This window comes from Salvelinus alpinus, chromosome 11 (assembly GCF_045679555.1).
Source record: "Salvelinus alpinus chromosome 11, SLU_Salpinus.1, whole genome shotgun sequence".
Lineage (NCBI taxonomy): Eukaryota > Metazoa > Chordata > Actinopteri > Salmoniformes > Salmonidae > Salvelinus > Salvelinus alpinus.
Genome location: NC_092096.1, coordinates 73,780,795 through 73,793,320, shown reverse-complemented (window position 1 = coordinate 73,793,320; position 12,526 = coordinate 73,780,795). Strand labels below are relative to the sequence as shown.

The 12,526-nt window shown below is 45.0% G+C and overlaps 1 protein-coding gene across 1 annotated transcript in view; it reads right to left on the bottom strand.

Annotated features, from left to right (window-relative positions):
* corin (corin, serine peptidase) overlaps window positions 1–12,526 on the bottom strand; it is a 165,288-nt gene that overhangs the window by 92,455 nt on the left and 60,307 nt on the right. The window contains exons 2-3 of the mRNA XM_071334237.1: window positions 12,330–12,486; window positions 10,505–10,897 (exon numbers count right to left, since the gene is read on the bottom strand). Of these exons, the coding sequence (XP_071190338.1) occupies window positions 10,505–10,897; window positions 12,330–12,486 (550 nt within the window). The remainder of the gene's footprint in view (window positions 1–10,504; window positions 10,898–12,329; window positions 12,487–12,526) is intronic.

The following is a 12,526-nucleotide window of genomic DNA, read 5'->3' as shown; positions in this document are numbered from 1 at the left end:
TTAGGCCGATACCCACTAATTATCAAAATCCAGAAAAGAGCCATTAAATTCTACAACCACCTAAAAGGAAGTGATTCCCAAACCTTCCATAACAAAGCCATCACCTACAGAGAGATGAACCTGGAGAAGAGTCCCCTAAGCAAGCTGGTCCTGGGGCTCTGTTCACAAACACAAACACCCCACAGAGCCCCAGGACAACAGCACAATTAGACCCAACCAAATCATGAGAAAACAAAAAGATAATTACTTGACACATTGGAAAGAATTAACAAAAAACAGAGCAAACTAGAATGCTATTTGGCCCTAAACAGAGAGTACACAGTGGCAGAATACATGACCACTGTGACTGACCCAAACTTAAGAAAAGCTTTGACTATGTACAGACTCAGTGAGCATAGCCTTGCTATTGAGAAAGACTGCCGTAGGCAGACATGGCTATCAAGAGAAGACAGGCTATGTGCAACACTGCCCACAAAATGAGGTGGAAACTGAGCTGCACTTCCTAACCTCCTGCCAAATGTATGACCATATTAGAGACACATATTTCCCTCAGATTACACAGACCCACAAAGAATTAGAAAACAAACCCAATTTTGATAAACTCCCATATCTACTGAGTGAAATACCACAGTGTGTCATCATAGCAGCAAGATTTGTGACCTGCTGCCACAAGAAAAGGGCAACCAGTGAAGAACAAACACAATTGTAAATACAACCCATATTTATGTTTATTTATTTTCCCTTTTGTACTTTAACTATTTGCACATCATTACAACACTGTATATAGACATAATATGACATTTGAAATGTCTCTATTCTTTTGGAACTTCTGTGAGTGTAATGTTTACTAGTTGAGTATCTGGAGCATCAGCATTTGTGGGTTCGATTACAGGCTCAAAATGGCCAGAAACAAAGACCTTTCTTCTGAAACTCGTCAGTCTATTCTTGTTCTGAGTAATGAAGGCTATTCCATGTGAGAAATTGCCAAGAAACTGAAGATCTCGTACAACACTGTGTACTACTCCCTTCACAGAACAGAGAAAACTGGCTCTAACCAGAATAGAAAGAGTGGGAGGCCCCGGTGCACAACTGAGCATGAGGACAATTACATTAGTGTCTAGTTTAAGAAACAGACGCCTCACAAGTCCTCAACTGGCAGCTTCATTAAATAGTACCCGCAAAATACCAGTCTCAACGTCAACAGTGAAGAGGTGACTCCGGGATGCTGGCCTTCTAGGCAGAGTTCCTCTGTCCAGTGTCTGTGTTCTTTTGCCCATCTTAATCTTTTCTTTTTATTGGTCAGTCAGAGATATGGCTTTTTCTTTGCAACTCTGCATAGAGTTCTGACCACTGTGACTGATAGAAAACTGAGGAAAACACTGACTAGGTACAGACTCAGAGAGGACAGTCTGGCTATAGAGACCGGTCGTCACAGACAAACCTGGCTGCCCAGAGAGGACAGTCTGGCTATAGAGACCGGTCGTCACAGACCAACCTGGCTGCCCAGAGAGGACAGTCTGGCTGCCCAGAGAGGACAGTCTGGCTACAGAGACCGGTCGTCACAGACAAACCTGGCTGCCCAGAGAGGACAGTCTGGCTATAGAGACCGGTCGTCACAGACAAACCTGGCTGCCCAGAGAGGACAGGCTGGCTATAGAGACCGGTCGTCACAGACAAACCTGGCTGTCCAGAGAGGACAGTATGGCTATAGAGACCGGTCGTCAGACAAACCTGGCTGCCCAGAGAGGACAGTCTGGCTATAGAGACCGGTCAACACAGACAAACCTGGCTGCCCAGAGAGGACAGTCTGGCTATAGAGACCGGTCGTCACAGACAAACCTGGCTGCCCAGAGAGGACAGTCTGGCTACAGAGACCGGTCGTTACAGACTAACCTGGCTGCCCAGAGAGGACAGTCTGGCTACAGAGACTGGTCGTTACAGACTAACCTGGCTGCCCAGAGAGGACAGTCTGGCTACAGAGACCGGTCGTCAGACAAACCTGGCTGCCCAGAGAGGACAGTCTGGCTATAGAGACCGGTCGTCACAGACAAACCTGGCTGCCCAGAGAGGACAGTCTGGCTATAGAGACCGGTCGTCACAGACAAACCTGGCTGCCCAGAGAGGACAGTCTGGCTATAGAGACCGGTCGTCACAGACAAACCTGGCTGCCCAGAGTGGACAGTCTGGCTATAGAGACCAGTCGTCACAGACAAACCTGGCTGCCCAGAGAGGACAGTCTGGCTATAGAGACCGGTCGTCACAGACAAACCTGGCTGCCCAGAGAGGACAGTCTGGCTATAGAGACCGGTCAACACAGACAAACCTGGCTGCCCAGAGAGGACAGTCTGGCTATAGAGACCGGTCGTCACAGACAAACCTGGCTGCCCAGAGAGGACAGGCTGTGCTCACTCTGCTCCAGGGGAGAGGTAGAGACAGAAGTGCATTTCCTATTACACTGTGACAAATACTCAGACCTAAGAGAATATTTCTTTCCCAAAATTATAATTCAATAGAAACATTTTCAAACTATAAAAGATGAAGAAAAAATGTAATATTTATTGGCCAAATATGTCCTCCTGCCACAACCTGAGGGACAGCCAGTGAAAAGAGAAATGTAACGTCAACAATATTTCCCATTTAGTTTTGTTTTGTCTTTCATACCAGGTCATGTGTCTTCTCAGTCATGTTGACACTGGTCTACTACCAGGTCATGTGTCTTCTCAGTCATGTTGAGACTGTTCTACTACCAGGTCATGTGTCTTCTCAGTCATGTTGAGACTGTTCTACTACCAGGTCATGTGTCTTCTCAGTCATGTTGAGACTGTTCTACTACCAGGTCATGTGTCTTCTCAGTCATGTTGAGACTGTTCTACTACCAGGTCATGTGTCTTCTCAGTCATGTTGAGACTGTTCTACTACCAGGTCATGTGTCTTCTCAGTCATGTTGACACTGGTCTACTACCAGGTCATGTGTCTTCTCAGTCATGTTGAGACTGTTCTACTACCAGGTCATGTGTCTTCTCAGTCATGTTGAGACTGTTCTACTACCAGGTCATGTGTCTTCTCAGTCATGTTGACACTGGTCTACTACCAGGTCATGTGTCTTCTCAGTCATGTTGAGACTGTTCTACTACCAGGTCATGTGTCTTCTCAGTCATGTTGAGACTGTTCTACTACCAGGTCATGTGTCTTCTCAGTCATGTTGAGACTGTTCTACTACCAGGTCATGTGTCTTCTCAGTCATGTTGACACTGGTCTACTACCAGGTCATGTGTCTTCTCAGTCATGTTGAGACTGTTCTACTACCAGGTCATGTGTCTTCTCAGTCATGTTGAGACTGTTCTACTACCAGGTCATGTGTCTTCTCAGTCATGTTGAGACTGTTCTACTACCATGTCATGTGTCTTCTCAGTCATGTTGAGACTGTTCTACTACCAGGTCATGTGTCTTCTCAGTCATGTTGAGACTGTTCTACTACCAGGTCATGTGTCTTCTCAGTCATGTTGAGACTGTTCTACTACCAGGTCATGTGTCTTCTCAGTCATGTTGAGACTGTTCTACTACCAGGTCATGTGTCTTCTCAGTCATGTTGAGACTGTTCTACTACCAGGTCATGTGTCTTCTCAGTCATGTTGAGACTGTTCTACTACCATGTCATGTGTCTTCTCAGTCATGTTGAGACTGTTCTACTACCAGGTCATGTGTCTTCTCAGTCATGTTGAGACTGTTCTACTACCAGGTCATGTGTCTTCTCAGTCATGTTGAGACTGTTCTACTACCATGTCATGTGTCTTCTCAGTCATGTTGAGACTGTTCTACTACCAGGTCATGTGTCTTCTCAGTCATGTTGACACTGGTCTACTACCAGGTCATGTGTCTTCTCAGTCATGTTGAGACTGGTCTACAACCAGGTCATGTGTCTTCTCAGTCATGTTGAGACTGGTCTACTACCAGGTCATGTGTCTTCTCAGTCATGTTGAGACTGGTCTACTACCAGGTCATGTGTCTTCTCAGTCATGTTGAGACTGGTCTACTACCAGGTCATGTGTCTTCTCAGTCATGTTGACACTGGTCTACTACCAGGTCATGTGTCTTCTCAGTCATGTTGAGACTGTTCTACTACCAGGTCATGTGTCTTCTCAGTCATGTTGAGACTGTTCTACTACCATGTCATGTGTCTTCTCAGTCATGTTGACACTGGTCTACTACCAGGTCATGTGTCTTCTCAGTCATGTTGACACTGGTCTACTACCAGGTCATGTGTCTTCTCAGTCATGTTGAGACTGTTCTACTACCAGGTCATGTGTCTTCTCAGTCATGTTGACACTGGTCTACTACCAGGTCATGTGTCTTCTCAGTCATGTTGAGACTGTTCTACTACCAGGTCATGTGTCTTCTCAGTCATGTTGACACTGGTCTACTACCAGGTCATGTGTCTTCTCAGTCATGTTGACACTGTTCTACTACCAGGTCATGTGTCTTCTCAGTCATGTTGACACTGGTCTACTACCAGGTCATGTGTCTTCTCAGTCATGTTGACACTGGTCTACTACCAGGTCATGTGTCTTCTCAGTCATGTTGAGACTGTTCTACTACCAGGTCATGTGTCTTCTCAGTCATGTTGAGACTGTTCTACTACCATGTCATGTGTCTTCTCAGTCATGTTGACACTGGTCTACTACCAGGTCATGTGTCTTCTCAGTCATGTTGAGACTGTTCTACTACCAGGTCATGTGTCTTCTCAGTCATGTTGAGACTGTTCTACTACCAGGTCATGTGTCTTCTCAGTCATGTTGACACTGGTCTACTACCAGGTCATGTGTCTTCTCAGTCATGTTGACACTGGTCTATTACCATGTCATGTGTCTTCTCAGTCATGTTGAGACTGTTCTACTACCAGGTCATGTGTCTTCTCAGTCATGTTGACACTGGTCTATTACCATGTCATGTGTCTTCTCAGTCATGTTGAGACTGTTCTACTACCAGGTCATGTGTCTTCTCAGTCATGTTGAGACTGTTCTACTACCAGGTCATGTGTCTTCTCAGTCATGTTGAGACTGTTCTACTACCAGGTCATGTGTCTTCTCAGTCATGTTGAGACTGTTCTACTACCATGTCATGTGTCTTCTCAGTCATGTTGAGACTGTTCTACTACCAGGTCATGTGTCTTCTCAGTCATGTTGACACTGGTCTACTACCAGGTCATGTGTCTTCTCAGTCATGTTGACACTGGTCTACTACCAGGTCATGTGTCTTCTCAGTCATGTTGACACTGTTCTACTACCAGGTCATGTGTCTTCTCAGTCATGTTGACACTGGTCTACTACCAGGTCATGTGTCTTCTCAGTCATGTTGACACTGGTCTACTACCAGGTCATGTGTCTTCTCAGTCATGTTGAGACTGTTCTACTACCAGGTCATGTGTCTTCTCAGTCATGTTGAGACTGTTCTACTACCATGTCATGTGTCTTCTCAGTCATGTTGACACTGGTCTACTACCAGGTCATGTGTCTTCTCAGTCATGTTGAGACTGTTCTACTACCAGGTCATGTGTCTTCTCAGTCATGTTGAGACTGTTCTACTACCAGGTCATGTGTCTTCTCAGTCATGTTGACACTGGTCTACTACCAGGTCATGTGTCTTCTCAGTCATGTTGACACTGGTCTATTACCATGTCATGTGTCTTCTCAGTCATGTTGAGACTGTTCTACTACCAGGTCATGTGTCTTCTCAGTCATGTTGACACTGGTCTATTACCATGTCATGTGTCTTCTCAGTCATGTTGAGACTGTTCTACTACCAGGTCATGTGTCTTCTCAGTCATGTTGAGACTGTTCTACTACCAGGTCATGTGTCTTCTCAGTCATGTTGAGACTGTTCTACTACCAGGTCATGTGTCTTCTCAGTCATGTTGAGACTGTTCTACTACCATGTCATGTGTCTTCTCAGTCATGTTGAGACTGTTCTACTACCAGGTCATGTGTCTTCTCAGTCATGTTGAGACTGTTCTACTACCAGGTCATGTGTCTTCTCAGTCATGTTGAGACTGTTCTACTACCAGGTCATGTGTCTTCTCAGTCATGTTGAGACTGTTCTACTACCATGTCATGTGTCTTCTCAGTCATGTTGAGACTGTTCTACTACCAGGTCATGTGTCTTCTCAGTCATGTTGAGACTGTTCTACTACCATGTCATGTGTCTTCTCAGTCATGTTGAGACTGTTCTACTACCAGGTCATGTGTCTTCTCAGTCATGTTGACACTGGTCTACTACCAGGTCATGTGTCTTCTCAGTCATGTTGAGACTGGTCTACAACCAGGTCATGTGTCTTCTCAGTCATGTTGAGACTGGTCTACTACCAGGTCATGTGTCTTCTCAGTCATGTTGAGACTGGTCTACTACCAGGTCATGTGTCTTCTCAGTCATGTTGAGACTGGTCTACTACCAGGTCATGTGTCTTCTCAGTCATGTTGAGACTGGTCTACTACCAGGTCATGTGTCTTCTCAGTCATGTTGAGACTGGTCTACTACCAGGTCATGTGTCTTCTCAGTCATGTTGACACTGGTCTACTACCAGGTCATGTGTCTTCTCAGTCATGTTGACACTGGTCTACTACCAGGTCATGTGTCTTCTCAGTCATGTTGACACTGGTCTACTACCAGGTCATGTGTCTTCTCAGTCATGTTGACACTGGTCTACTACCAGGTCATGTGTCTTCTCAGTCATGTTGACACTGGTCTACTACCAGGTCATGTGTCTTCTCAGTCATGTTGACACTGGTCTACTACCAGGTCATGTGTCTTCTCAGTCATGTTGACACTGGTCTACTACTATTGTCTTCCATGTCATGTGTCTTCTCAGTCATGTTGACACTGGTCTACTACTATTGTCTTCCATGTCATGTGTCTTCTCAGTCAGGTTGACACTGGTCTACTACTATTGTCTTCCAGGTCATGTGTCTTCTCAGTCATGTTGACACTGGTCTACTACTATTGTCTTCCATGTCATGTGTCTTCTCAGTCATGTTGAGACTGGTCTACTACTATTGTCTTCCATGTCATGTGTCTTCTCAGTCAGGTTGACACTGGTCTACTACTATTGTCTTCCATGTCATGTGTCTTCTCAGTCAGACTGGTCTACTACCAGGTCATGTGTCTTCTCAGTCAGGTTGACACTGGTCTACTACTATTGTCTTCCATGTCATGTGTCTTCTCAGTCATGTTGACACTGGTCTACTACCAGGTCATGTGTCTTCTCAGTCAGGTTGACACTGGTCTACTACCAGGTCATGTGTCTTCTCAGTCATGTTGAGACTGGTCTACTACCATGTCATGTGTCTTCTCAGTCATGTTGAGACTGGTCTACTACCAGGTCATGTGTCTTCTCAGTCATGTTGACACTGGTCTACTACCAGGTCATGTGTCTTCTCAGTCATGTTGACACTGGTCTACTTCCATGTCATGTGTCTTCTCAGTCAGACTGGTCTACTACTATTGTCTTCCATGTCATGTGTCTTCTCAGTCAGACTAGTCTACTACTATTGTCTTCCATGTCATGTGTCTTCTCAGTCAGGTTGACACTGGTCTACTACTATTGTCTTCCATGTCATGTGTCTTCTCAGTCAGACTGGTCTACTACCAGGTCATGTGTCTTCTCAGTCAGGTTGACACTGGTCTACTACTATTGTCTTCCATGTCATGTGTCTTCTCAGTCATGTTGACACTGGTCTACTACCAGGTCATGTGTCTTCTCAGTCAGGTTGACACTAGTCTACTACTATTGTCTTCCATGTCATGTGTCTTCTCAGTCAGACTGGTCTACTACTATTGTCTTCCATGTCATGTGTCTTCTCAGTCAGACTGGTCTACTACTATTGTCTGCCAGGTCATGTGTCTTCTCAGTCAGACTGGTCTACTACTATTGTCTTCCAGGTCATGTGTCTTCTCAGTCAGACTGGTCTACTACCAGGTCATGTGTCTTCTCAGTCAGGTTGACACTGGTCTACTACTATTGTCTTCCATGTCATGTGTCTTCTCAGTCAGACTGGTCTACTACTATTGTCTTCCAGGTCATGTGTCTTCTCAGTCAGACTGGTCTACTACCAGGTCATGTGTCTTCTCAGTCAGGTTGCCGGTCATGTGTCTTGCTCAGTCAGACTGGTTCTACTACTATTGTCTTCCATGTCATGTGTCTTCTCAGTCAGACTGGTCTACTACTATTGTCTTCCAGGTCATGTGTCTTCTCAGTCAGACTGGTCTACTACTATTGTCTTCCAGGTCATGTGTCTTCTCAGTCAGACTGGTCTACTACTATTGTCTTCCAGGTCATGTGTCTTCTCAGTCAGACTGGTCTACTACTATTGTCTTCCATGTCATGTGTCTTCTCAGTCAGGTTGACACTGGTCTACTACTATTGTCTTCCATGTCATGTGTCTTCTCAGTCAGGTTGACACTGGTCTACTACTATTGTCTTCCAGGTCATGTGTCTTCTCAGTCATGTTGACACTGGTCTACTACTATTGTCTTCCAGGTCATGTGTCTTCTCAGTCATGTTGAGACTGGTCTACTACTATTGTCTTCCATGTCATGTGTCTTCTCAGTCATGTTGACACTTGTCTACTACCAGGTCATGTGTCTTCTCAGTCAGGTTGACACTGGTCTACTACTATTGTCTTCCATGTCATGTGTCTTCTCAGTCATGTTGACACTGGTCTACTACTATTGTCTTCCATGTCATGTGTCTTCTCAGTCATGTTGACACTGGTCTACTACCAGGTCATGTGTCTTCTCAGTCAGGTTGACACTGGTCTACTACTATTGTCTTCCATGTCATGTGTCTTCTCAGTCATGTTGACACTGGTCTACTACCAGGTCATGTGTCTTCTCAGTCAGGTTGACACTGGTCTACTACTATTGTCTTCCATGTCATGTGTCTTCTCAGTCATGTTGACACTGGTCTACTACCAGGTCATGTGTCTTCTCAGTCATGTTGAGACTGGTCTACTACTATTGTCTTCCAGGTCATGTGTCTTCTCAGTCATGTTGAGACTGGTCTACTACTATTGTCTTCCATGTCATGTGTCTTCTCAGTCAGGTTGAGACTGGTCTACTACTATTGTCTTCCAGGTCATGTGTCTTCTCAGTCAGACTGGTCTACTACTATTGTCTTCCAGGTCATGTGTCTTCTCAGTCAGACTGGTCTACTACTATTGTCTTCCAGGTCATGTGTCTTCTCAGTCAGACTGGTCTACTACTATTGTCTTCCATGTCATGTGTCTTCTCAGTCATGTTGAGACTAGTCTACTACTATTGTCTTCCAGGTCATGTGTCTTCTCAGTCATGTTGAGACTAGTCTGCTACTATTGTCTTCCATGTCATGTGTCTTCTCAGTCAGACTGGTCTGCTACTATTGTCTTCCATGTCATGTGTCTTCTCAGTCAGACTGGTCTACTACTATTGTCTTCCATGTCATGTGTCTTCTCAGTCAGACTGGTCTACAACTATTGTCTTCCATGTCATGTGTCTTCTCAGTCAGACTGGTCTACTACTATTGTCTTCCAGGTCATTTGTCTTCCCAGTCATGTTGAGACTGGTCTACTACTATTGTCTTCCATGTCATGTGTCTTCTCAGTCAGGTTGACACTGGTCTACTACTATTGTCTTCCATGTCATGTGTCTTCTCAGTCATGTTGACACTGGTCTACTACTATTGTCTTCCAGGTCATGTGTCTTCTCAGTCAGACTGGTCTACTACTATTGTCTTCCAGGTCATGTGTCTTCTCAGTCATGTTGAGACTGGTCTACTACTATTGTCTTCCATGTCATGTGTCTTCTCAGTCATGTTGAGACTGGTCTACTACTATTGTCTTCCATGTCATGTGTCTTCTCAGTCAGGTTGAGACTAGTCTACTACTATTGTCTTCCATGTCATGTGTCTTCTCAGTCATGTTGAGACTAGTCTACTACTATTGTCTTCCAGGTCATGTGTCTTCTCAGTCAGGTTGAGACTGGTCTACTACTATTGATTTAATGTATTGTTATTCTCATTAATATTGTTGTTGTAGTTGCTGGTAATCCCATTTCCACTACTACTATAATTATTATTGCTGTTGGTCCCACCATTTCTGTTATATGTATACTTTGACAATATGAGTAATTTAACTTTCCATGTCAATAAAGTCTATTGAATTGAGTGAGAGAAAGAAAGAGAGAGAGAGAGACACAGAGAGAGACACAGAGATTGAGAGAGAGAGACAGAGAGAGAGAGAGAGATAGAGAGAGAGAGAGAGAGAGAGAGAGAGAGAGAGAGAGAGAGAGAGAGAGAGAGAGAGAGAGAGAGAGAGACAGAGAGAGAAACAGAGAGAGAGAGAGACAGAGAGAGAGACAGAGAGAGACAGAGACAGAGAGAGAGACAGAGAGAGAGAGAGAGAGAGAGAGAGAGAGAGAGAGAGAGAGAGAGAGAGAGAGAGAGAGAGAGAGAGAGAGAGAGAGAGAGGGGTCTTACCCTGGTTGGAGGCGGGACTCGAAGGATCTTGGGTGGTGCTGATTGGCCAGGAGGTGCCCAGTGATGTCATAGAGGTCACCCAATCACGAGGGTCTGTGTGAACCATGGTGGGAGGAGTTGTGGAAGAGAAGTAAGAAGAGGATGAAGAGGAGGAGGAGGAGGAGGAGGAGGAGGAGTGTGTGACAGTAGTATTGTCCGTGTGTGGAATATAGTGAGTTCCAGTTGGGTCTGAGGTCGCGGTCATGGTGCCGGCAGGTCCGGTCACATTAGGGTTAACGGGAGAGGTCCCGATAGCGGTGAACAGAGTGTCCGTGGAGAGAGGGAGCGCCGTACCGAAGAGGGAGTCCGACTCTCCTGACTCTACTCCCAAAAAGAAAACATTCCCAAAGATTCCTGAAACACAAAACACACAGGATGAATCTTATAGTCTGGAAACGATTAATCAATACTATATAGTCTATATATTGAAGAGATAGACGATCTGATAACAGTTGATTAATATATACTATTTCGTATCAATGGCTCAGGGCAGGTGTCACCAGCAAAGCACCCCCACTACATCACACCTCCTCCTCCATGCTTCACAGTGGTAACCACACATGCGGAGATCATCTGTTCACCTACTCTGCGTCTCACAAAGACACGGCGGTTGGAACCCAAAACTCAAATTTGGACTCATCAGACCAAAGAACAGATTTCCACCGGTCTAATGTCCATTGCTCGTGTTTCTTGGCCCAAGCAAGTCTCTTCTTCTTATTGGTGTCCTTTAGTTGTGGTTTCTTTGCAGCAATTCAACCATGAAGGCCTGAGTCACACAGTCTCCTCTGAACAGTTGATGTTGAGATGTGTCTGTTACTTGAACTCTGTGAAGCATTTATTTGACCTGCAATTTCTGAGGCTGGTAACTAATGAACTTATCCTCTGCAGCAGAGGTAACTCTGGGTCTTCCTTTCCTGTGGCGGTCCTCATGAGAGCCAGTTTCATCATAGCACTTGACGGGTTTTGCAACTGAACTTGAAGAAACTTAAAAGTTCTTGAAATATTCCGTATTGACTGACCTTCATGTCTTAAAGTAATGATGGACTGTCGTTTCTCTTTGCTTATTTGAGCTGTTCTTGCCATAATATGGACATTGTGTTTTATCAAATAGGGCTATCTTCTGTATACCACCCCTACCTTGTCACAACACAACTGATTGGCTCAAATGCATTAATTGAAATGTATTCCAGGTGACTACCTCATGAAGCTGGTTGAGAGAATCCCAAGAGCGTGCAAATCCGTCATCAAGGCAAAGGGTGGCTACTTTTTTTAACACTTTTTTGGTTACTACATGATTCCATATGTGTTATTTCATAGTTTTGATGTCTTCACTATTATTCTACAATGTAGAACATTTAAAAAATGAAATAAATACATGGTCAGGGAGAATTGAAGAGACATACGTTGTGATGGTCAGGGAGAAGTGGAATAATGTGTATATTAATAGGGGAGAGAAAACTCTGTCAGAGGAATGAACAACAGAGACAGCCTATAAGATGTGTTTAATGAGTGGACACAGCAGGGAAACAGAGACAGCCTATAAGATGTGTTTAATGAGTGGACACAGCAGGGAAACAGAGACAGCTGTGTGTGTCCAGCTGAGTGTGTGTGTGTCCAGCTGAGTGTGTGTGTGTCCAGCTGAGTGTGTGTGTGTCCAGCTGAGTGAGTGTGTGTCCAGCTGAGTGAGTGTGTGTCCAGCTGAGTGTGTGTGTGTCCAGCTGAGTGTGTGTGTGTCCAGCTGAGTGAGTGTGTGTCCAGCTGAGTGTGTGTGTAACTGTGTGTGTACCTGAGAAGGCCAGTAGAACCAGCAGTAGACAGGTTAGCAGGCTGATAACAGGGACGAGGATGAGGAGGAGAAGACGAATATAGTTCTTTGACGAGGTCATCTTCTGAGGACACACTTCACCCGAGGACCGACCCATGGTCGTGTCCTCATCAGCAACCTACACACAGAGAGAGGGGAGACAGAGACTTAAACACAGA